The following is a 26,884-nucleotide window of genomic DNA, read 5'->3' as shown; positions in this document are numbered from 1 at the left end:
GATACTTTTTCCATTGTTGTGTGATTACATATACATTACCTCTAAATCATATCCTAAAAGTATATATAATGTGCACAAAAAAGACTACGCCTTCATACTGTTGCTAACTTGCAAGAGAAATGAAGAAGGCTTTGTTGTCTCATATAGCTTAAAATATAACCACCTGCCACTGTTCTAGGCAAGACTGGAAAACGCTGATTTCTGATTAAAGCCTATTGAGTCTTTCCACTGATCTCTATAATACCAGTTGTCCTTTTAGAGAAGAGCAACCGAGTATGATGAAGTTGTTTTGAAGCTATTTCTAGTCGACACTTTTCCACATACAGAATTTGAAATTGTTGCTTGATTAACTAATTGCACTGATTTATTATTTACTTTTTCTCATTCTTGCATAACTGTAAATATATTGCGGATACACAAAACTTCTAAACCTGAACATGATCACATGATAAATGGACTGATCAGGTTTGTCAACACAGAGTTTTTTTTACTGTACAAAAACTGAATCCGATATTACTGACAAGTGACCATATTCTACTCATATTTTGATGATACAGATTATTTGAATGGCGCCCCAATAAATAGTCATATTTATAACACAGTGTTGGTGGCAAATAACTAAGACTATTGCTAATCAACAGATAGTCTTTCCCTTCCTTGTTATCTTTGTTTGCTTGTACATACAGATTGTTAACTTGTTTATAGCTCACCTTTTGTGTTTCCAAGGTATTGTGCCCCTTTTTAATTCAACCCAGCACTTAAGCAATTTAAAAACAAAATTACAGGTGAGTCATTCCTTCAGAAATCATCACAGTGCTACATTGCAAAGAGCATTTGGGGTCACTGAGTTTATATTTGCAATGGCCTCATTGTTAAAGGCAGCCACTTGTCACCACTAGGTGGCATGACGGGTCAGCAGATTCTGGAGTTTCCACTGTATTGTCTTCATCACTCTTTCTCTCCAGGGAGAAAGAGGAAGGAGAGAGAGAGAGAAAGAGAGAGAGAATTGAAAACACAAGGAGAGTTTTGCAGAGAGTTAGACATCCCGAGTTTGAGGATCTTTCTGTTGCATGGCCTTTTCATTAACTAAAGGCAGCAAGAGTGGGAGGTTGTGGGGCTCTTCTCATCTTTGTGCATGCTGCGTTGGCTCCACTGATGAGAAGGTCCCAACAACAGAGAGACCCTCAAAACTCATGCTTTCGCTCTCCCCCTCCTCTTCAACCTCAGAGCCACACTCACTGCTCTCCTTTGGATTATCGCCTTTTTATTCTGAAGATCTCCGTGGAGGATTGAAAGAAGAACCTGCAAGGAGGATTAATTACTTTTTAAACGTTTTTTTTTTAACTGAAGGTGGTTTTCTTCATCTGACCTGTATGAGATTTTCTTGAGCTGGAATAATGTCTTTGTGCTGGAGTAGAAGCTCCTGGTTTCCAGTGGTGTTTGGTGCTGCTCTGGTTGTTCTTATTGCTGGTAATGCTGGACCGAACCAGGACAGGAGGCAGGCTCAGTCGTCCTCATGCTTTGGAGGCTTTGATCTCTACTTTGTTTTGGACAAGTGAGTTACCTGACACGCTTTACTTGACACAGTTACAGGGAATGGATGAATATCATGGTTTCTGTTGACATATCAAAGCCAATACTGCTAAAATCTATAAGAAACATTATCTAACGCACCAGGTTGAATGAGTGCAATGTTTGTTTGTTTTTTCTCAATTTGTTATTTGTCTCCAGTGACTGAGCATGACTTGAATATTCCACTAACCTGTTACATGTTGGTGGACTTTAAAAGGTATCACGACTAAATGCGATATGCACAAGTGTACTTGTATTCTGTTCTTCTTCCAGCAAAACTCTCATTCTGGCAAAATATTTTTGTGACGTCATCACCAATCCTGTCCTCATTATGTTTCTGGTGTCATGTCAAATGGATGTATTGATGGTGCAATGCTCTGACAGGTCTTAATGTACATTTCAGCATGGCATTTGTCTACAGATGGGAATGATTAGTGGTGTGTTAGGAGGTCTCCCATTCATCAGTTAGATGCAGGATGCACAGGCTATGAGCACTGCTGCTGACTGCTGTGTTTGGTCCTCATCTTTATGTCATATGCCATGTGGGCATTGTTTTGAATTCAGAATTCCCCTTCAGAAAACATTTTCTGTCTCATTATATCTTCATGGATGTTAAACATGGTCTGTGTATCTTCAGTGGAAACTCAGATGTTTGGCCTCCCAAAACAAGAGGTCATTTGGATACATGGGTCTGGATTTTGAAACCGTTTCCATGTTTATCTAACCAGGATTTCAGTTGTCTTTGTGTTTCCTTTCAGCAATGCAACTTGTGAACCAGACTTTATCTACCGCTTTGCAACGTTTGCTTGAATCAATTCATTGATTGTGTTTTTGATGTGGCATGATATGGCTTTCAGTTTATCATAGTTACTGAAGTTATCTGGAGGGAACAGATGATACGTTTGTAAGTGAACCTTTAATTATCGTGCTCTACAAGTTTAGGTAAACAAGAAGTGAGCAGTCTCATTTATCAAAGCCAGACTCAATTAGGACTTGTAGGAAAAGAACTTCATATTGTAGGTAAATTAGCACACAGCTCACTTAGCACTGAGAATTCTTTTACCCAAGCTGTTGCACTTGGACTCTACCAGAGAACTTACTTTATGACATTTGTGTTTTGCAAGTCTGGCTTAAAACTATTTGTTCTTGCCATAAGCCAAAATGCTTGCCAATTAGGTCAAGCACAAATTTATCCAACTCATTAAACTCATCATTTTTCTTATTTGAAAGACGTGATTGGAGGATTTCTCTGTAGCTCCACTGTTTATAGAGTTTGTACCTCCAGAGATGGAGATATATTTTCCAGTTGTCCTAAAGTGCATGTCAGTGCCAGCTCCAGGCACACTGCTGCTTTTTGAAGGAAAAATTAGGCAATTCTGTGTAATAGAGAGTAATTGATAGTGTTAGCTATGCTTTAACTATGCAGATTTATGTGCAATCTGACAGCATTTATTGTCGGGCATCTGTGCAAAATTAGTTGCTTCTCTTATTTTCTCTTACTGTCTTTTCTCCAGGCGGGACCTTACATTCCCTCTAAGCAGTGATGCCCTCCACCTGCCCTTACTGTCCTCTGGCAGTATGTGCCTGATCTCTCTTCTCCTCTTCTCTCTCTTCTGCTTGTCTGCGCTGCCTTTCTCCATTTGGTCCAGATGTTCCAGCATTTCAGCCTGCTGGCTGGGCTGTTTGTGCTGGGACTTGTCTCATGGTAACAATGGAAAAATTGGAGTTTGAGAATTGGGGGGGCTTATAAAAAAAACACAGTTTAAATGAAAGCCATTTTGACAAGAATCAGCAGTGACACAGTACAAACTTAAAAAAGCTCACAAACTGTTCATGTTATTGAGCAGATATCGTAACTGTATACTGATACTGATATGGAGAGCTAAATGATTAGATAGATAACTGCACTGAGAAGCTTCTCTGCCACGTTTTTAGTCCCTTTGTCTTTATTTCCTCACAACACGGCAGGATACAACCAAGTTTTTAGCCAATTCTGTACAATCAACTACAAACATAAGGTAAAAATGTGTCATGCAGCAGCTCGGTTCTGAATCTATTAGATATAAGGGAACAGAGTGCAAGACGATTAACATCCACACTGACCTAGTTGTGATTACACAGCTGGTTGCATGAAGAGTACGTTCAGATTCCAATAACACAGAAATAATTACAGGTGCATTATGAAGATTTGAACAGTAATCTGAAGAGTGCAAGATCTCTCCCAGTCCTTGGGAGTAAACCAGCTGGCCTGCCAAAAGCATTTGCTCATACAGAAATAATCTTTGGACTCTTTCTGTTCAGCTGTTTCCTTTATAAGCAGCCTACCCCATGCATGGATTGTGGAACGGGCAAACTGGGCACCACAGATAGTATCTTGAAAGATGGTGTCTTCAGGTCTAAAATGTAAAGCCAATGCAAAATGAACTTATAGCAGCATTCTTTCCAATGACCAGCAGGGGGCGACTCCTCTGGTTGCAAAAAGAAGTGTGATTCTATGGAAATCTATGAGAAATGACCATAATTCTCACTTGATTTACTACCTCAGTAGACACTTTCCTACTTAACTGATGGTCTCGTCACTAGTTTCAAGTCTCCTTCAATACAGCATGATGGCAATTTTGTAAATTGTGGTTCCATTTAGAGTAAAATGGAAATCAACGCAAGATATGTTTTAGGGCACAACTAGCTTCTGATTGGCATGTCTCTACCACATAGACGTACATAGTGTCCTTGAGTCCTCCGTCATATCCACCCCTCGCTCATCACTTCCGGTGACAAATGCAAGCTACAAAAAGATGAAACACGACTACGAAAACTGATTGAAGGGAGATGCACAATTACAACAAAGAGACAGAAAACAATCACAAACAGAAAAATCACTAATTCAAAAAGCCATTAAAATATCTACAAAGACACTCAAAATGACTACAACCAACATGGCTGCATCCCTGTTAGTTCTTTTGTCTTTCAGGGTGGGAGTCCTGCTACTGTCTAAGAGGGGTGGGGGGTGTTTTACATGAGTCAGAGAAGAGGTCATGTAGTTCAGATGCACAGCAGTGGTTGAAAAAAAAAAAGTGCACATGAATTTGTTCTTTCCCTTCTCAGATCTGGGAGTGTGCAGAATCACTGGACTGAAATCTACCACTTTGTTGAACATCTAGCTCATAAATTCATAAGGTAAAAACATTACAGCTGTGTAATATCAAATGTCTGTGGGAACACAGGTACAATGAAATGATTACTGATCCAACAGAGCGTATTTTTCTCTTTACCTCACCCCAGCCCACAGTTGCGGATGTCCTTCATTGTGTTCTCCACTGAGGGACGGATCTTAATGAGCCTGACAGAGGACAGGTGGGTGCAGATCCCCCAAAACTGGTTTTAATCCTTCGCCTTTCGATCATCCAACTGAAAGGAATGAGTGTAAAACCAGATTTGGACAGAGGTCACATACAGTTATGATCCACAATTTTTATGACCACAAAGAGATTCCAGACAGATACTTTCCCTCTCTGTGATCTGTCTGTAGTGTCATCGGTCTGGACAACTACTTAATCGTGTGGTTTTCGACACATTGCGGACAGTTTATGCATCTATCTTTCCTGAGCCACAAGATCTTGTCACAATTTTAGTGCTTCCTTCATATCTTATTCTGGAAGGGCTCATTTCCTTTCTATCTGCATGATAGCGTCTTAAGCCAATACACACCAACACTGTTTCAGATTGGTCATCTGTTACATATTGCTTGTATTTTCTGACAATACTGCCCGTATGGAAACTATTATTCTGCTACCACGCCTCATAGTGTCTGGTTTTTATTCACAAATATGTTCACAAATGAGTCTGACAAAATAAATTTTTCAATTAGACTAGATTATCAACAATGCGGATTACCTTGTTCTCTGTATGTCTGCCCAGGGAACGCATTCGCAAAGGTCTGGAGGAGCTTCAGAGGGTTCTTCCAGGAGGCGACACTTTCATGCACGAGGGCATCCTGAGGGTGAGTGGCCTGCATGTCCAGCTGTAAACTGGCGCCGACTCTGGCTCCAGAACAAATGTTAAACAGGCCAGAGCATAAATGACTGTTGTGTTAGAGCAGGGAGGAGTCCCTTCATTCACTGTATACTACTAAGTAGAGAAACCACAGTTACAATCCAGCTTCTCTTTTTTCACAGGCAAGTGAGCAGATATACTACGGAAACACTGAAGGTGTGTATTACTGGTCTTTGCTCAGACAGGCAAACAGGTAATTTTTTCTGTGTAATGTGAGCCAAAACTTTGAATTTTTGCATTTAATCAGAATCACAATTTCTAGGACACCTAAGTGGGTCACAAGGTCCACATGAGGTGCTCACTAGAATATTAAAAAGTCAGGGGAGAAGAACTCTAACATATTTCAGCTGCACAAAATTGCATTTTTGTTTTTCCACATTTAAAATACTGGATGCTTTTACTGCCTCGGGCCTTCAAATTATTGGGCTGAACAAAGCAGAACAAATTCTTTGCTCACAGCTCAAGGAAATAGCCTTCAATGAAGGGCTTTGATTTAATTTGATTTAAATGTCGCAAGCCAAAAGTGATGATTTAAATGCATTTGCTTTTTGTCTTGGACACACCTTCGCAATGGCTTAGAATCAACCTGCTTATATCTGAAATAGATGGATTTGTGTATATAATGTGTGATGTAGATTACAACAAGAACTGCAAAACAAACTGTGAGCTATTTGAATGATTAGATTTTGTATCATGTTACTACAAAATATCTTCCTCATAGGATAAGACAGTAAAATTGCAGCAGAGGTGACCAAATTGTTTGTGCCTGCAGGTTATCGCACTGCCAGTGTTATCATAGCTCTGACAGATGGAGAGCTGCACGAGGATCTCTTCTACTACGCTGAGAGAGAGGTGAGAGACAAAGAGAGGCTAAATGGGTCACACTAATTATAACCAGGTGAAACATGTGACGGAACATGCGATGGACCAGATGAAAGCTGCCACTCGACACATCCGCACTTTGATCCCATTCCTTTTGTCGGCAGAAACGGGGTCAGAGCATCTGTCAGATTTATACATCTAAACCCAGTCGTTCTCCTCACATCTGCACTGGGTTCTAATGATTTATCAGCTCCTCAGACCGCTCAGAGTGTCAAAGCCTCAGGCTTTATTCAGCTTTAAGTGCCCTCAGACACATGTTGACAGCAGGGATGAAGCGAGGCTGGTGTTCCTAGTAGCTGGACATGTTCTTCTTGGAACATGTGGGAGGTCTTAGTTTGTCATTCGGAGTCAACACAAACTCTACAGGCATCATTAGCTGGAAAAGAATTATCAGGCTTATGTATTCTACTTGGCATTCAGGCATCTGTATGACATTTCTATTGTTATATGACGTCTGAATAATATTATTTAGTTGGAACATGATGTTGCCCAACTCCTTGTAAAACCTTGTCAGAGGCCAGACAAACAGACCCGTTCTGACTATGCTTTGGATGATGTTGTGAAATGCAGAGGTGTAATTGAACCCAGGTGTTGAGCTTCTTCCTGTTTTTCCTGTGAATCTGTGTGCATACCTGGCAGGCCAACCGCTCCCGAAGTCTGGGTGCCTCAGTTTACTGCGTGGGGGTGAAGGACTTCAATGAGACACAGGTGTGTGTATTTAAGTTTAAGTCAGACCTTTAATGACTCATGACATCCAAGCTTTACAGTCAAATGTATATTGTACATTTTAAAATTTGGAAATCAAAACTGTAGCTTGAAAATACTGAAACCAATGTTTTTTGGGAGTTGAATGCTTTGATTACATAAAGTCACAATTCGATCCAGTTTAAACATTCTGTCGCCGTCTACCTCCAGACAAACAGGCTGCCAACTATGTTCCAAGACAACTAGAGTTAATGTACTTCAGTGAGTTAAGTGTTCCAACAAGGACATGAAATGTGTTTTAATTTATACAGCATTGTCCAACTGTTTGGTAGCCTAATAACTGCAATGTGTCGAGTCAAGAAACCTATTTTATTTCATTGTTTGGTGTTAAAAATCGTTTTAGTGTGCCCTCTAAAATAAGGAAATTAGGTAATTTGGTAATTGTGTGCATATAAACTATCCTAGTTTAATGTGTCCTACAAACTTAACTAAGTACAAGTCTGGTCAGACAGTTTTGGAGAAGTTTCAGATGACATCTCAGCAACAAGAGAATGACTGAATAGAAGTCTTGGATGAATGTGTGCGCAGTTGTAACTTGTTATTGTAATAATTTGTTTCCTCTTTAGCTGGCAAAGATCGCTGACAGCAAAGACCACGTCTTCCCTGTAAATGACGGATTTGAGGCTTTGCAAGGGGTCATTGATTCGGTAAGTGTTTGACTTCTATCCACACACATTTTATCCAACACAGATGCTGATTATATTGCCATTAATACCAGCAATAATCAAGTCTTACAGACAGATGAAAGATTCAAGGAAATTATTTGGCTTTAATGGACTTCATGTAATCTCTCCCATCACTTATCCTTTAACCTATCAGCATACTGATCAAGTAGAAGGCAGGGAAGAAGGTGAAATAGGTTTAAGTCATGGTAAGTCATTCTATTCATGCAGCCTGTCTAGGGACAAAATTCCAGGAAAACCTGCTGTGACTCGACTGGTTTTGATCAGGGTGACTTCCATCGGGCCAAACATGATCAAAGTATGTGCTGGGTCCCCTAACCTCAGTGGTGTTCACTCTAGAGTGTGTATTTGCAAGCACGAGAAATGAAAAACAGTTTGTTGTGAAGGCGCTGTTGTCACTGGGATACAAAGTCTGTGAGCCGTCATAAAGGTCAGGCAGCTGACTGTCATCTGGAGCAGATTAAGCAAGCTGAAAACTGCCGGCTCTTTCTCATGTGAGTGGGGCAGTGGGTCATGAATCATGCTCCTTCAAGTTTAGAGTCACGGTAGGTGTGTTCCTGGACAGCAACAGATAGACAGTGCAGTACATTTGCAGAAGAAAAATGAGTAAATGATAGCTGAAGTGGCAAAAGGTTATTTGATAAGCACATCAAGGTCAACTACAGTTGAAACTGGCCATTCAAATGGGGAAAAAAGAAGTTACCATGATAGACAGACGCTCACACTGTGAGCCTAAGATGGACAGCACCAAACTGTTCCCAGTAGAGAGCACAAACCATGATGCTTTTCTCATCATCTCCTCAGATCCTGAAGAAGTCCTGTATCGAGATCTTGGCAGCAGAGCCCTCCAGTATCTGTGCAGGAGGTACGACAAGCAAGATTTACCTCCCGTTCATCTTCCTCAGACCACTCAGAGAAAGAAATCAGACAGTTGCACAGCTGAACTGATGCCCTGTCATTTATCTGTCATGGAATGTATTTTTCATGCTGGCCCCACTCATTATTATAAGTGCCAAAAACCCATTTCTGCAGCTAAAAAAATGCAAAGTCAACATTTTTTTTCTCCTAATATATATATATATGTTTATATGTTTTCTTTTCTTCTTACTTTGTATGCTGTCAAGTGGTAGCCCCTCCATTTGTCAAACAAACTGCAAACTGAGCTTAAAGGTGACAAAATACAAACATGATTATAAGGTAATCATGTTACAGTATAGAATACATAATCATTCATTTATTTATTTACTTTTTTTTTGCAATTATATGGGTTATTTATGAACAAATAAACCCTTTTTGTTGGCAGTATTGTAATTAATTAATCTTTATTTAACTTTGAAGTGACTTGAGAGTACCATCAGATTTTGAGGGAAACCTGGGAGTAGTAATTGCATTCTTCAGTTACAGCAGTTATTTTGAAGAACCAAAGTCACACCTGCTGTTGGTAAGAGATAAAATATCAATAATCAATATGCCTTTAACTGACAAAGATATTTCTAGTATATTATCCTATGCAGTGACTTTACTCCTAAGGTTGATTAGAGCCCAGAGAGGTCAAACTTACTGCATTCAAAATACTGTCAGGACGTAAATGTAGAATGTACAAAACTTTGCTATCTTTAATAATATTTATCAGTCTGTCAGTCACTTCTCAAACACTGTGAATTGCACTAACGTGTGAAAGGTGCTATTCAAACAAACTCTAACTGATGGGTTGACTAATGTTTTGCAGCTGAGGTCTGTGAGAGTTCGCACAGAAGTATTGTGTCACTTTCTGCAGTGAAGCAGTCAGTATGAGTTCAATAACAAGTTCATCCTCTAAATGGTCATAACGTACCAAGCCTAAAGACCAGATCATTAAGATTAATATTGACATTAAGCCATTTTGTCACAAATATTTTCCCACTTTTAAGTGTTTACAGCTAGTCAGTCAGAGTACATTGTTTTATACTATACAGTGTTCTCCTAATTCTAAGGATATATTTGCACAGCCTGGGTTTGGGTTTGTATAATTGGGTGCAATTAAAAAAAACATCGGCATAAACTGCAGAAAGTGGTGTAAAATGTAGATTAATGTTTCATAAAGCCCAAGATGATGTCCTCAAATATTTTGTCCACAGCCCAAAGATATTCAGTTTACTGTCATAGAGGAGTGAAAAAACAACAGAAAATATGCAAAATTATGAAGCTAGAATCATAGGATTTTACTCAAACTGCTTAATCAGTTATCAAAAAATAGTTGCCTATTCATTTATTAGTTGACAACTAACTGATTTAATTGTTGCTGTAACAGTTAAATGTTGACTATTCAAGTTTTTCTGACAATAAGCTCTCTGAAGACATTTCAGTCAATAACACTAAAACATGGCAGTAATGGTTGTTCCATGTTAGTGATGCAGAGCTTTTTCTTTAGACCAAAAGAACAATAAATATCTGGTTCATTTTAAGTTATTTTAGCTGTTGTGGTGACATACTGCCTGTGTTTCTCTTCTTGTCCTTAGAGTCCTTTCAGGTGGTGGTTAAAGGAAATGGATTCCTCCACGCCCGCAATGTCGACAAAGTGTTGTGCAGCTTTCGAATCAACGACACCTTAACTAAGAGTGAGTGAAACATCGTTGTTGTCCCAGATTCACTACATGCACCATTTCTGCACACATCAGCATTTAAACTGAGCACACATGGACTCAGAGCATCAAAGCTGATAACCAAGTTCATTTACAGTAAAAGCAGCTGGAATAAACAGCATAGTGGGCAGGCCATTGTAAAACACATCTAAATTACACATAGCAGAGTTTCCCAAAAGTCAAACAACAAGTCAGCTGCACAGCTGGACTCCTCTGTGTTCAAACAAGCTGCCGTGCTGGTGTTGCTGGTATCATGGCCTTTAAAAAAAACAAAAACAGAAATGCATTGTGTAATTTTACAGCGTGGAAAAAAGCCAAAATCAAGAGATAAAGGAGCAGCAATACCACACACAAGGCAGAGGGGAAAACAGTCCCTAAGGATACAAACAGTTTCCACAAGAGTCTTTACAAGCAGCTTACTGTAACAGTTGTGAAACCACTTCCTCTGCCACAATAGCTGCAGGAGGTGCTGCCCTAATTACAAAGGAAGATATTCACCAGCATTGATGCACAAATAAAATGTCCGCTGCTGTGAAGTAAAAATATTGAAAAGATGTGTTTCTCTTCTAACTTGATGTCAGGGTTTTTTGGACCATCTTCACTTTTTTATCATTAATATGAGATTTCACCTTATGGTTTGCTCCACGGTCCATGACAAGATGTTACATGCCATGTTATCTATCTTCTCATATTTTTAAAAATCAGATTCATACAGATGCTACTGAGAGGATTCTCTCAACTTCAGAATTGCTTATTTTGTTGACATTCAGCACAAGCAGTTTGCCTTTTAAATCAAATTCTTGTAAATGAGTCTGAAAAAAAATTCTCAGTATTAATTGAATGTTTTATGTTTTCTCTGAATCATAATGGTTTCTGCGTGATACAACATCTAACTCCCTTGAAACTGCAGACATGGAAGCAATTTGAGTAAAATTATCTCCTTATGTCAATCCCATTATACTCCAATGCTCCTCCTCCAGATTCATTCACTTCTCTGGATTGTTTACACACAATCTTCTGGCATTTGTTTGCTTCACATCAGGGGCATGCTTTAAATGAAAATAATTAGGCCATATTTGGCTCGCCTGGAGACGAATGTATGATGTGCCATAAAGAAAAGCATTTTTTTTTTAGATAATATATCCTCTCCTGCCCTCCCTGACTCCTCTGCTCCAGCCTGATCTGCACATTTTGAAAATATGGCAAAATGGTACAAAAGGAAAGCAGCAATATGCAAGTACATGTGTTAAGCAGATGAATCGGTGTTTGAGTTTATGTCTCCAGGAAAAAGTAGCAGCAGCTACAGTCAGGCGCGCCGGGTTTTGGCAGGTCCTGTCCTGAGCTGTTCATTGTTTTGTGACAGATGTTGCAGTGGACAGCTGTGTGAATACTGGGAGACTTGAAAAATGTTTGTATATGCTTTTCAGCTTTCTTGCCCAAAGTTGAGAGATGAGAAGATCCATACAATTTTCTTGTCTGTGTGATAAATATGAAGCTCTGACTGGAAACAGGGGGAAAAGGAGAGTCAAAGATAAAAAAAATCCACCTCCCAGCACCTTTAAAGCTAACTAATTAACATGCCACAAGGTGTTTGTTTAAACTGGACCAAAAAAAGTGTCAAATGGACAACTGGGGATGTGTTTCTGGCCAACAATATGTATAAAACCAGAATGTGACATTTGTTTGCCTTGCTTCTTATATGATTGGACAACAAAGGATGGAACATGAGCATCAGTTTGCTTTAGAGAGCTTCCTAGGCAGACGTTTGTTACTTTTTGACAGAGCTAGGCTCGTTGTTTCCACTTGTTTCTAGTCTTAATGCTAAGCTAAGCTACCCATCTCCTTCATATTTAACCATGCAGACACACTAGCGGTATCAAGCTTCACATCTTGCTCCTGGCATGAAAGTTAATAGGGGTATTTTCCAAATAATTGAAATGTTGTTACAGATATTATACTGCCAAAAGCCTGATGACGTCAGCCAATCAAACCTAGGCAGCTGTTTTCCCAGAATCTACTGTATAATGACGAGTGTCCCGAAGACTGCACATCAGCCGCCATCCTCAGCAATGATTCAAAATAATTTAGCAGTTCAAGCTGAACTTTGGACATTTGTCTGCACCTCATGGTAAAACATGACCTCTATCTGTGCTTGGGGAATAAACAGTCCAATAAAACATCATGGCATGGACTTGGGACGTTTGCCAGCATCTTTATCCTCGAGGGGTTTGAACAGTGAAAATCTGCAGACTGTAGCGAATCCAATCCTGTCACTTTGTCCTCTGCTTCAGCAGTATAAGGCTATTCTGAGTGCAAGGTGGAGGCAGAGATGTACTCTGCTATCTGGCCCAGTTTATATTGGCGTGGAGCTGTGTTTGGCAGCACTGACCTCCCCTCCCCTCTGTCCTCCATTGTGTTGCGAAAAAAAAAAAAAAGAGCTGCCGCGTGTGTTGATTTCCTCAGTTCTGGGGTATGCTCTGAGCCTGCCAGGATAAGCAGACAGGCTTGGGCGACGATGCTTGTTGGAGCCACTTTTCTAACAGCCAGCTGGACAAGGCGAGGACCTAGATTTTGCCTGAAAAACAACAAAAGAAAAATGTGGTGAAAAGCTTTGTTTTGGGCTTTCTGCGAGGGATACAGCTGTCTTCAGATGGTGGACAACAAAGCACTTGTTTTGCAGAAACTCTCCTCTCAGATAGTTTTTTAATTGAGTTACAGTGAAAGATGTGACGTCATTGAACTCCTATAAACATGTGCGTGGTTTCCGCTCAGTTACTGTCCAACATTTATTGACCTAAAATGAAGTCATATGGCATTATTCAGTCAACAAACTAATCCCACTGTGATCAGGCTAAACAATGACATAATCTGAAAGGTGATTCGACTCATGATTTATGGTTGTAACCTACTGGTTCAGGAGCTTTGGATGCCTGTTAACCACAAGGCAAGTCTGGAAAGTTTGGCTGAGGTGGTTTTTTCATGACCTCTTTCCCTCTGCCTTTTCAGTGGTAAAGCCTTTGATTGTTGAAGATACGTATCTCCTCTGCCCTGCACCGGTGCTTCAAGACGAGGGGATGTAAGTCATAAAACGTATTTAAATAAATGTCAGGTTTCATATAACACCATCTCCTTTGAGACCTTTTTTTTTCTTTTTTTCTGTTCCAGGACAGCAAATCTTTACGTCAGTATGAACGAAGGTCTCAGTTTCATCTCCAGTTCGGTCACTATTACCACTGTGAGCTGTGTGAGTACACAATCACGTAGCAGCGCTTTGTGCTTAAGCTTTTTTATTTTTTACGAGTGTGTCACAGCACATTCCAACACAACAACAGCAGTCAAAAATAGATAGCAAACAAGAGGAAACAATCCAATTTTAAGATGTCTAAATGATGGATGCAAATTAATTCAAGAACTTCAGCATCAGCAGAATCACCGTCTTGAAGTGCTGCACAAAGCATTCAAGCCTTGAGAAGTGGTTCGCATCTATTGCTCCACATATTCAGACAGTCTGTGTTGACGTGTCTCTGTTCCAGTCTGATGGGACCATCCTGGCCATCGCTCTCCTCATCCTGATGCTGCTCCTGATCTTGGCTCTCCTCTGGTGGTTCTGGCCTCTCTGCTGCACTGTGGTGAGTTCCCTAAAGCACAAATGGATTAATAGCATGCTCACGTTCTGTTTCACAGATTCCTGTCTACTCTTATCACATTTTAGATGGTTTTGTACACTTTTCGGATGCTGTGATTGTTGCTTACAGACCACATGGTAGAGAGTGATGCTTTCTCGGGTCTGTCTTGTGTAGCTAGTGCCCCCTAAGGCATCTTATTAACCTCAACAGCATTCACATGGTGAGAAGGTTAGGCTCTGTGAGTCAATAAGGGCTCACTGCCTGATTCTTGCAGCTGACTTTAGTCCACACCCAGAAGAGGTCAAGACCAACAGGTGAACATGTGTTCAAGTAATTATGCTGCTGCTGAAATAATTTGTTTCCAGAGGTCACAGCAGGTGACCTTCAGGTTTCACCTCTCAATACTCCGTCTGCATATTCACTGGAGGACTTTGTACATTTTTCCATCAAAATGTGGTTCTGAATAATTTGAATTTCCAGTTAGTGAGGTGGAAACAAAAACTCACACAGCCTGAATGTTTTGAGTTAATATCTTTGTTACTATGAGATTTTTTAAAAGTAAGATAACTCACCAGAAGTAGAATGCCTCATAATAAGTGTTTTTGTGCACGCCATCTGCTCTAGATACAGTAAAAAGAGGAAATGCTTTTGGAAAAAACACGTCTTTGCCATTATTTAGACAGTGGTCAAACTGCCAGCATCACAGTATTTCAACAAACTCTCCTGGTACCAGCCATCCTCTGTCAAAATCTGTATTTCTCCTTTCAAATAAAGAGCATGGTGGGTCTTCAAAATCCAGTTTAATGTTTCCAGCGCTGGAAACAGGAAAGTTGAGTTCTGCCAGTGAGAGATGTCAGCTTTTACAACATGGCTTTCTCTCCCTTTGCTTTTTTCTGTTCTTGTCCATTTACTTGCAAATTCAGGTCTGCGCAGCAAGTGTGTTTAGGAAAGCGATGCTAGGTTACCATGGGGAATCATTTGGTGTTCCAGGATTTGGAAAAGCATGCAGGAAAATCACAAATAAGAATCAGAATCACTTGATTTGCCAAGAGCATTTAGTGCAGCAGAACCCGTCTGCATTACACTGGTGACAGCTCATGTGGCGACATACGGAGGCAAAAGGGCACAAGGGGAAAGTGCAAGACTTTGGCTAAATTGGACATTCTTTAAAAAAAAAAAAAAGTGCAGCCAGACAGTGTTGCAGCTGTAAAGGATGACCTGAAAATGAATAAAGAGTCTGCATCAGACAAATAGGAAAAACAGGAAAAAGCAACAGTATAACAGTTTATAGATAGCATTGCTCCAAAAGAGCATGAGAGCACATAATACAGTATTTAAAAGTCTGTTACTCTTCCCTCCTCTTAATCAACAACCTCAGGCCCAAAAATCTGGATAGCAGATTTCTAGGTCAGCGCATTGCTCTTGTAAGTAGTAGAGACTAAGAGGAAAAAACAATTCCTCAGCCATGTGTTGTTGTGTAACCATCGTGTTGCACATAGAGAACACATTGCTCTGACATGCAGAATATATAAAAATACCTGTTGATACATGTGTTTGTGACTTCTGTCATCATCTGATGTAAAACAACTCTTTCCTTTTTTTTTTTTTTCGCCTCTCTCATGAACTTTTTTTTTTTTTTTTTCCACAGATCATCCATGAACCCCCGCCGCCGGTCGTGGAGGAGAGTTCGGTAGGAGCTGCTCCATCTCCTCCTCCTATCTGTTTCTAAACACACATAAAACAGAACTCATGATTTAAGATTTCAACAGCTGCCAAAGTTTAGGTTGTGTAATTGTTCAGTTTACTTTGACAATTCAAACCTCAATGACCATTCGGCATCATTCACTCACTCCCTGGCTGAAAGCTCTGCTCTTGCTTTGCAGTTCATTGAATATGATGTGAGTTAACGCCCTCTTAGAATAACAATGAAACCCTGACTTTTACAGTTTTTCCCCCCTTTTCCCCTGATTTAAATGGAGCAGATTTTGTGTCCAAGACTTCATCTCTCTGCTCCTTGGACTCTCATTGAACATCATGTGAAATTAAACTCCCTAATAACATTAATGTGCTGAGCATAAATCTAACAAGCACCTCACGTGATTAAAACACACGCTGACATTCCAAAAACAAAATGCAGTAATGGCGAGTTAACATGCAACTGTGGGACATATTAGGCTGCATTTATTTGCATCAAATTAAACTCAGAATTAGGTTTAACTGGTGAATTGATTAGAAAAACAGACTCCAGTGACAGCCATGGCCTTAAAGACAACTTTCAGCCTTCATTATGGTTTCCTCTGACATGCTGGTAGATTATGACTCAGACAGGGTGTATTAAAGAGCTGAAACATCACAAGTTCAGCCAGTGGGCTTTGTAATTTTCTCTGATCTCACAACCAGAGCAGAAGGGACAAAAACTAAGGCTGGGGTTGGATTAGGGAGGGCAGACAAAGAGGTATTTACTTCAGATGAACTGCCTGGTGGCCACTGAGAGGGTATTTATATGAGGTAGCTTATAGGTTTCCATTTGATCTAAACATTTATTTTAAAAACAGAGAAATGATCCTACTTTTGTTCCACTAATAAAGATTAATTCCCCTTTTTATTACCAAGCGGATCATAAATAGCCACATAAAACCGGCTTTCTGTTGCTCTCTTGCAGGACGACGAGGACTTTGAAGCCCCGAAGAAAAAATGGCCGACTGTAGACGCCTCCTACTACGGAGGAAGAGGAGTTGGGGGAATCAAAAGGATGGAGGTACGATCTAATAAATCTCAAACAACCAACTATCTGCAAAAGATAAAGATGCAGATGTTTTATCTGTTAAGATATAGTAGGTTTACCACTGAGCTTGTTGAAAAACAGATGCAATTAAGGACCACAGCACTTCTCATTTAGTATTGATGGAAAACATTAAAGGTAGTGCGTGGCAGCTGACTCTCTATACTCTTCATTGTCAGGTCCGCTGGGGTGAGAAAGGCTCCACTGAAGAAGGAGCAAAGCTGGAAAAGGCCAAAAATGCCAAAGTAAAGATGCCTGAGCAGGAGTATGTGCTGGCCCCCACTCGAGTTCTCAACAATGGCATGCACAAACCCCACGGGCCACGCAAGTGGTACTCACCCATCAAGGTACCAGAGCAGGCAGCCGGGAGGAGACTGTGTTCGGTCTGCACATGCATGTTGCTACACTGCTAATGTAGGAAAAATGGGTTTCAACGTTAAAAAAAAAGAAAAAGTAGAAACATTAGAGGATTTGCGAGTTGTTCAAGACATCTGTGAATATAGCTCAGCTTACATTTAATTTACAAAAGCATTCTTGATTGTTTAATAGCTCTGCCAGGAGAAATGCCTCTTTTTTTTTTTTTTTTTTAGCTTTTAGCATGTGTGGTACATAAAGTACAACATCTGATACAAATTACTCCATGGTAATCTGGCTGAGGAGATGTGAGTAATAGTATTATTAAAATGTCGTAGTGAACGTAGCACAAGATGTGTTAAGGTAATAATGCTTAGGTGACTACTGGCACACGGCCACTCCCTCCAGGGACACGGGGTTAAAGGACTCATTCTGAAGCCTTCCCAGTCAGCAGGGGATTGCTAATAGAAACCAGACTGCTGCTGGACTGACCTCCAGAGAGAAAGGCTGCACAGCCAGCAGTTTTTTGAGGAAAAACAGCTGCATTTTCTGCTCTTATCCTCAAAATATTTGCTGTTTTTAAAAAACTATGAGGAGTGAATCCACAACGAACTGACACCATTTCAGTAAGCCACTTGTCACTGAAATATCTGTATGAATGAGATTGCTTTTGTCATTTTTATTGCGGCTGCAGCACTGAAATGTGCAGCCAGGAACTGTTTTTGAATGACTATAAAAGAAAACAAGAGTTTTTTTCCTTATCAATATAAGACATGACCTCGCTGAAGAATTTAAATCTCTGTGAAAGTAATGTTTTTATTTGTTCTCTGTTTCCTCAGAGCAAACTGGATGCATTGTGGGTGCTTTTAAGAAAAGGCTACGACCGTGTGTCTGTGATGAGACCTCATCCAGGTGACAAGGTAAGAAAAACACCAAAGCTACACTGGTAGGCACTAAACATGCATAAATAATCTGTCTTTTTTTCATGAGCTGACGTAGGTTTTGGGCTACGGGTTAGCATTTGTCAACTGAGGATTAGCATTTGGTATTTTGTGTCTGCAAGTGTTGAGAAAATGGACCAGCTGTAAGCAATGAAGTGTGCACAGAGAGACTCATGGGAAAGCTTGCGGTGAGTTGGGGTTTAGACGGCAGTGTCTGGCTACAGCGCTGCGCAATGTAAAGGCATCTGGTGAAGTCATTATAAAACGGCAAATATAATTCCTCAAAAGGCCAGCTGCAGTGGGGGGTAACAGTGAGATGACCTCTACAGTTGGCAGCTGATGTCTAGTCTGAGACTGTGGGATCTACAAGTGGTGAAACAATAAGTCTGAGGGAATTCTGTATATGATGATCCCTCATCACAGGAGTTTATGTAATGCTTCATATTTCTCTGAAAACCGTGTCACTGCAATACCATTACCTCACAGTTAGAAAAGAAAATTTGTAAAGTCACTCCACTGTCTTGCCAATTGTACATTTTAACAAGTATTCAGCATCATTTCTGGGTTAATTTACTCTTTTGTGTAATCTGCAACATAGGAAGTGAGCTTCAGCTGCAAACCAAACCAGCCCAAAGACAGGCCTTTATATAAGGTCTATGGAAGAGCTGTATCTATTGTTTTCACAGAGCTGCATAGGGTGGCACACAGCTGTGTTGACACTTGGAAGAATATACAGATGAATTTGGAAGATGAAATGTTGCCCATGTGGCCATGACTTAGGGATGAGATCATCTGCAGCTCTGATGCCATAGACAGACTATGAGGAGCCCAGTTTCCAGGGATAAAATGTGATTTCTTTGAAACCTATTGTGAAGACACCAGTTACAGTATGTCGAGCTGATACTGTGGAAATATGCATCCAGTTATGCACAAAAGCAAGAAAATATCTGATGATGTCACCATGAAAATATGATTATTTTATTCACTCTGTGTATCATATTGCTACAGATGATGTATGATGCTGCATGTTGTAATGAGCTGACAAAATGCCAAAAACAAAAGCCTGTTTTAGGAGTCATACTCTTTATTAATTTTAAAATCGAATCTGATCTAATACAAAGCAGCATGGTGACTGTGACAGCTAGTCAGCAGTAATGTTACATTGACATAATTTGTACTAAACTTACTACAACAAGCAAAAGTTACAAAACTACATTACAAAACCAATGTCTCGGCTATGACATAAGCTTTGTATCTTTTCAGACTGATCTAATAAGCCCTTGTTTATTTATCAGTCAGTCATGGCCACTTCAACTTGCCCCCAAGTAACATGCGGCTCAGTTAGAAGTGCTCATCGAGGAAATGTGCCGACTGTGTGGCAATATGCTGCAGTTATGCGGAGGAGGAGGATGAGACGCTGCATTTGGGGCCTATAGCCGTTTAGCGGACATTTAAGGTGAACTAGCTCACCTCAAAAGACTCACAGTCAACAAGCTCTGGAATTATATTCAGCGGGTTGTTTTCCATGCTTTCCTGGGCACTATACAACAAACACACACCACTCTGTAATTAGACGTGTACAAGTGAGTCTTCCTCACTATAAAAGTTGTTCATTAGTGCACTGGAAAAAAGAAAAAAAATCTTGGTTGTAGTTTCCTTGAGCTGTAAACAGCCTTGTTCTCATTGCAATTAGGGATGCCTTGCTTTTTATAAGTTGCCATAAATTAATGCAACGAGAAGGGACAGGAACCCAAGTCAGGTTTCTGTCTGGTGTCATATATTTCTGAGCCGTAAAAGACTGGTGTGTTTTTAGAGTTAAGTCAGATTCAAACAGAGGGAACAAAACATGAGGTTACTGTGCTGTCACATATTTTTCTTCGGTACTGACTGACAATGAGCTTAACTATGATACAGTACAGAAGTCCAGGAGATATTAGGATCCATAATATTGAGTGTCCGTTGGGAACTAAGGGATCAAGTATGCAGCAGGTTTTGTTTCTTTACTTATCCTTGCCAAATGTATACCATACATCATTTGCCTAGTTTTGTCTCAAAGGTGATTTTTTTCCACTTGTGGTAAATGAGAGGCAGAGCTGCTGTCGTTCTTTATCAGTCCACTGCAACTCCACAGTCCGCTCAGAGCAGCTGCTCCAGGGGTGTAGCTTGTTTCTGGAATACGATAGTCTCTGTCTTGCATGACCTCATTTGAGTTTGGACGAGGAGAAGTGATGGCAGGTTACCTTGTCAAGCTGAGCAGTCGCACAGTTGCTCCTAACTGAAGCTGCGACTGAGAATTACAGCACTCTTAGAGGGTTGTTGACGTTAAAACACATGTCATACAGCTGTGTGCGAACAATAGGAAATAACTTTTGTAAGTGAGAGCCACAGCATCATCTGCTGCAGTCATCAGTCCATGCAATTTGTAGGAGAAATCAGCGAGGGACATTTTTATATCTTCGACTAATTCAGCTGTCAGGGCAGGAAAACTGTGCATTTTGTCAAAGAAAGACAGTTTAGAAAAGCAAAGGGCCTCATTCTCAAGCTGCACACTCTGAAACTAGTATGTTTGACCAAAGAGGCACAATGAGAGCACAGTAGTTAGAATGCATAAAGGCCTGTATTGTCCATCTGAGGTCTGTGCAGTATCTTAGCTGCTCCCAGGTTGTTGTACTTGAATCTGCAGGAGTCACTCTCCCAGTTCGGGGGTCACAGCACCCACTGCTCCTTTTACTACTGGGACCACTGCGGACTTCCACATCTGTTCCAGCTGTTAACTGATACTTCTTGATCTTCTCATGCTCCTTCTTCCAGATGTTAATGCCAACGAACATTGTCACATCACTCACAACTATGGCAAACGTGACAAGTCAGTGGCTTGACAAAATAACGTTAGCCACAGCTCAAATCATTGCTCGACTAAAATATTCCTCTTACTGTGCGGTCTCTGAATGTGTTGTTTTTGGGGATTTGTCTCCTGTGCGTTCCAATGGGAGAGGCCAAGGCAGAAAAGAAAAAGAAAAAAAAGATGAAAAAGAAAGAAAGCGTCATGGACTCTAAGTCAAAATCATTAAAGCAGTTTGTCAATTTTGTGTTTTCGGATTAGAAATGATGTATGTTCACAGAAATGTTGTCTGTCGTGTTTCTCAGACTGTGTGCTGTATTTGTCAGTAGTGAACAGAAATATAGAGGCAGCATTCAAATGGTCTTCTTCTCTGACTTGTTATGAGTAGAACAGGGTCAAGTGGTGACACATTCTCAACCACTGAGTTAAACCACACCCTAGTCAGGTGTGGCTTTAAAGGACAATGATCAGACAGTGTGACCAGCAGACAGACACTCCTCTAATCAGTGACTATAAAAGGTCACCTCAAAATGCAGCGTTATTCAAATGAAGCGACGCCACAGATGACAAGAGAAAGCTGAGAACAGGCTGTTGGCTGGATGCTGCGTGTCAGCTGTAGTAGCCAGACACTTAAATATCTGACACAACTGCAGCATTCGTCCTCTGAGGAAGAAATGATCTCAGACAGCACGGTGAGATGGACAATCTGCCGCAGGATGCTGTGGGATAGGCGAGTCCAACAACATGATCCTGTTCCTCAAGAAGTATGCCAACTCTGCAAAGCATCTCAGTAAAAGTGGGACAACATTCCACAAGCCAGAATCAACATCCTCTTCAACTCCATGTATCACAGATGTGTTACTCGTTACTGATTTGGCCACTCGTCTTTTGGCCATTTCAATTTCCTATAGAGTACATCTTTGGTTGTGTCACTCATCCACTGAGTTGGATGGATGATGTGTGTTGAAATAACAAAGACTTACACCTTCACGTGAAAAAGAATGTTAGAATGCAAATTAAAAGCAAAGGGTTAGTTATCAGAATATTTCAATAATATATATTGATTCAATATGTTTAAAGCTTTGGTTCTTACCAGTTCTGGTCTGGATTGTCAGTCCAGTAAATAGTACACAACACAGTAACCACATACAGTACAGCTGAATAATACTGATGGTTAATTTGAGTGCAAATTTTCTTGTAAACGTTTACACTTAGAACTATTCCAACTGTGTTTAGCTACCAGAGTGAACCAGATCATTTACTGTCAGAGTCAGTTCTATGCGTCTAGGGTCCGAGGTTCTTTATACTTTCATATACCACATTTGGGAACCTGGCAAGCATGTTACCAGCTCTGTATGTCCCCAATATGATATGGACTCGAGTTGGAACTTGTCCAACAGGGTTTCTGTTCCCCAGCACAGTTTAGGGTTGGGCTTGTTCCAATTTAAAAAAAAGGATCATATTTTATGAAATAGTTTAACTTTAAATGGGTTAATTATGACACGAATACAGTACAAGGTTTAGTGTGTTAACAGAATACTGAACACAGGACCCCGGCAACATTTACTGCCGAATGACTTGAATGTCTGAATTCTCAGTCTGTGGCATGTCCACTGCTTTCTGCTAATGATATCTGGTCTGTTTTTCATTTTCAGGGTAGATGTATGAACTTCACCCGCACAAAATCTCCCCCTCCTCGCTACCCAAACTTCAACCCTCACCCGTCTCCCATCTACAACCCTTCCTGCAAGAATCCACCTGCCCCACAGGGCACCCTCCCACCGACCCCCAGCAGCCCTCTATCAACTCAATCCTTTTCCTTCTCCACCCTTCCATCGCTGCCTCCGACACCTCCTCCCACTTCCACCACGCCGTCACCTCCCATCACTCCTCCTCCTTACACTCCACCTCCCAACCGGGCTCTTCCTCCGACCACCCTGTACATACCTGCCGCACCGGAGCTCCCGCCCACCCCTCCACCATGTGCCTCCCCAACTGGCTCGCTGCCTCCTCCCCCACAGGGACCTCCTCCCGGGCGAGCCCCTCCACCTGCCCGCCCACCGCCTCGCCCCGGCCTGTAAAGCTCTGGCAGGAGACAAGAGAGCGTCACACAGGATTGAAAACGGAAACGCCGAGTCTTACCAGCGTTCATGAACATCCTTGATTGCACCTGCAAGCGAGGATATGTGAGTGTCTTGTGCCACGCTCAGCGGGCTGTGGACTTTCTGCCTTGTGAAGAGGAGCAGCGAGGGGCTTGTTTTCAGCTATTTGTCTACAGGGACTTTTGTACACATCTAGCCCAACAGTGCAATTGCTTGGATGCTTGAATTACAGAGACATTCCCTATAAATGAGGCCATGTAGACCAGCTCAAAAACATTTGCCTCCATGGTCCTCAGAGGTGCCACAGGCCCTGTTGCCCCCTCCATGAACACACCAGATTGGATGAATCCCGACCAAGCAGAGGAACAACAGCTTATGCTTCCGTACATACGGCCACCAAAGGGAACACCGCTGTGCTCCAAATGTTCACGACACTAAAACACGTGCCTCTGTAACATTTCTATTTGTCCTAATAGGAGATAAGAGACTCAAATTGCAAACGTTCCACATACAGCAGATTTAGGATAATGTAGAGGAACCTGAAAATCCCTGTTTTTGAATTCTTGAATGTTGAGCAACTGCATGCAATAGTGCTTGAGTCAGCATTTGTGTTCTTTTTTTATAACATTTGTATTTGTTTTATACAAATTAAATACTTTTTTATTTGTATTTTTATTGTCGTGTAGACTACATTCTCTGAGCTTTAATGTTGAGATTAGGAGGACGATCATTAAACACATGCACAGCAAGTGTATTAAAACAGCAATGCAACATATCTGAACCTCTTTTGTTCAATTATTATTTTTTTTTATCGTACTCAACAAGCCCAGCCTGAGTCATAGCTGGACTGGTTTTTGTGCTCATCAAAATAAACAATAAATTGGGATTTACAAGACACCATTAGCTCTATTGCTATAACTGAGCTGACCAAGATGACTGCAATCACAGCTGATCTTAGCAAAGCATAAGCTCGATCTATCTATCAAGATGTGGATGAATATGTCGGAATCAGGGAAAAGCTTTGCACATCACCCACAGCTTCTTGCCAAGTTTTATGTAAATAATATAACCATGTGTGTTCAGATATCTGTGTGCCTGTGCGTGTCAGAAAGAAACTGAGAGTCTGGTCTACTATCACAGCAACAGTTTTATCACACTTAGACAAATTTTGCTGTTTTGTTTTTTTCGCAGAAAATGTTTTCAATTCCTCCGAGCGTGGATCATGATCAAAGCCGTTTCCCGTGTCATTAATACGAAGCTGTTCTTTGATGATGATCAGATGAGTCTCGGCAGAATGCGAAGCAGATTTCAAGACCGTGTTTAGCAATCAGAAAGGAGGAGAGAGTCTAAATGCCAAAACTGAAAAGACAGTGTGTAACCTTCCATCGGTGCAGCATCGAGACACCTTTATCTGCTTCATTCAAAATGCAAGTAAACATTTTAAGAGTATAAAACTTGACTCTGTCTTTCTGTACTTATCTTTAGATACAATTACTGACTTGTAAATCTGTTGGATTTATTTCCTGGCGAGGTGAAATCAGCCACTGAGCCATTTGTTTGTTGTCTCATCAGGAACCTGTAAAGACTTTAATGACTCATATTCCCTGAAGTCACTTTTACCCACTTTGCTCCCCTTTTAAAACTCTCCCACATGCCATTTGTCACATAGCATAGCAATAGTCTGTACCTCTCTGATGGAGTTTCTACCTGTTCTATTTTCTTTTACTTAGCTGATATTGCCACTGGGATCACTGGGTTCACACAGTGGAGTGGCTGTTTGCAAAAAGCACCTCACTTTCTCTCTCTCTGTGATGGGAAATAAAAAAAAAAAGGAAAAAAAGAATAGAGAGTGCACGGCTTACTAATTCCAGATGTCCATAATGTTGCATTATGTCACATGCACGAATGGAGTGAGCAAGCTTGGAAAATATTAGGCACAATCTAATCCTTAGGAAATGTGGACAGGCTGCTGGAAAGGCGTGCTGGTGCTGATCGGTCATGACATAATTTGGGGATGGGGGAGAGGACGGAGCTGAACAACCAGCTATAGTTTTATAGTAACTCCCTCTTTTTTGTTATTTAAAGCTGACAATGCGCAAGGGCATTTAATATTGGGCTGTTTCCAGTGGCTTTCCCATGTCAGACAAACTCAATGCAAGATGTCTTGGCTCTGTTGCCAGCTTTTCTTTTTACATTACAGCACAGATGTCTAACATATATAAACACCACATCGCAGATTACTAACTGTTACACAGACATATAAAAAGAATTCAGCAACAAGAGGCTCTAGTAAATCAGTTTTGGGTGGCTCTCATAAACCCACACAAACCCTAGACTTTAATTAATGACTGACAGTTTAATGGAAAGATTTCTTTAAGTCTTTGCCAGCGCTATAGTTGAGGCCAGCTTTATGTTTAACCAACATTCAGCGGTGTCTGGCCCACATAGATTAAATAATTGAAAAGAAGCTGATTCATTGGGTCGCATGTGTAAGTTTTGCACTGATAGATCCAAGTGTTATTGGAGAAATCTGTGTACTCTTCAATGCCTTAAAATTATTCAACCACTGATAATCAGGGAGATTTTAAAGTCCATCATCAGGAGGATCGAGCCGAGTATTCAGGAAGCATCTAACAGATACCAGGTGTGCCAGCTTATTGCTCACTTCCACTGATTATGCAGAGGATGCCACGCTTGTAAGAAAGAATAAACACGACATCCAGCGCTGGAAATATCTCATAAACAACGGCAGTTCCTCAGAAACCTTTTGAGAACTTTTAAATGCACGTACGTCTGCTAATTGCAAGTAAGAGGCTCCAGTATTGACAGAGGTCAGTTATTTCTGATTTTGTATAGTCTGGAGGGATGTATGTGGCAAAACCTTTTAATACTAATCCTGGTGGAAGGGTGGCAGAGGGTCATGTCAAACGTAATGTAATGTAAGTCTGAATAAATAAGCACAACTGACTGATTAGTTAATATCTAAAAATCCTAGAGAGAGCATTTTCAGAGTGCCTCCATGGGGGAAAAAAAACATGCTGGTACTTTCTTCTTTTTAATAAAATTAGATGCATGATAGGTCACAGTTTGTTTACTCTCCTTTGTTTCATTCAGGTCAGGCTCCTGTTTTTGTTTTTTGTTGGGTTTTTTTTGCTTTTTAGGGCCTTTAAATTCAGTGGAATCATTATTGATGTTTATGGTTCGATCTGTGCTTTTCCTGCTGTAAAAAGTAACTACTGCCATTAAAAAGGCCTGTATAAAAAAATCCCTTAAAACTCAGCCTCAGAAAATGCACCCTCTTCAAAAATAATTGATGATTTACTTGGCAAAACTATATTCATGCCCTGTAGCTGCATCAATTAAGGTCACAGCAGTAACCCCACCTGTTAGTTATTTAATCTCACTCAAGGCACCTTGATTAAAGCTGCTGTGATGCTTCGCTTTGCACTGATTGATGAAGGACCTGCAGTGGATGTTACTGAACTGCTTCACATGATGCTGTTTTACAAAGAAAAACTCCTCGTGGTTAGCGCATGGAGACTATTCTTAAGAGCCATGGCCGTCCTCTGCAATTACCCCGCAGCTGCATGTGAAGCCATTGTAGTGGTCAGTAAGTGCAATGAAATCCTCCTGAAAGCTGCACTTGCTTTCACCAACAGCT

General features: G+C 40.7%; 1 protein-coding gene across 1 annotated transcript; it reads left to right on the top strand.

Annotated features, from left to right (window-relative positions):
* Positions 1-1,065: 1,065 nt before the first annotated feature.
* On the top strand, positions 1,066-24,672 carry antxr1a (ANTXR cell adhesion molecule 1a). The gene is made up of 18 exons (XM_008288632.1): positions 1,066-1,555; positions 4,678-4,749; positions 4,855-4,926; positions 5,491-5,572; positions 5,748-5,781; positions 6,398-6,477; positions 7,147-7,215; positions 7,839-7,919; positions 8,760-8,820; positions 10,454-10,552; positions 13,583-13,652; positions 13,742-13,820; positions 14,110-14,205; positions 15,851-15,892; positions 16,865-16,960; positions 17,164-17,331; positions 18,178-18,258; positions 22,777-24,672. Exons 1-18 carry the CDS (start codon positions 1,398-1,400, stop codon positions 23,200-23,202), a joined length of 1,866 nt encoding a protein of 621 aa, XP_008286854.1. The 5' UTR covers positions 1,066-1,397; the 3' UTR covers positions 23,203-24,672.
* The last annotated feature ends 2,212 nt before the right edge of the window (positions 24,673-26,884 follow it).

This window comes from Stegastes partitus, unplaced genomic scaffold (genome assembly GCF_000690725.1).
Source record: "Stegastes partitus isolate 25-593 unplaced genomic scaffold, Stegastes_partitus-1.0.2 Scaffold568, whole genome shotgun sequence".
NCBI lineage: Eukaryota > Metazoa > Chordata > Actinopteri > Pomacentridae > Stegastes > Stegastes partitus.
Note: the sequence above shows the minus strand (reverse complement) of the source record. Positions and strands in the feature narration are given on the sequence as shown.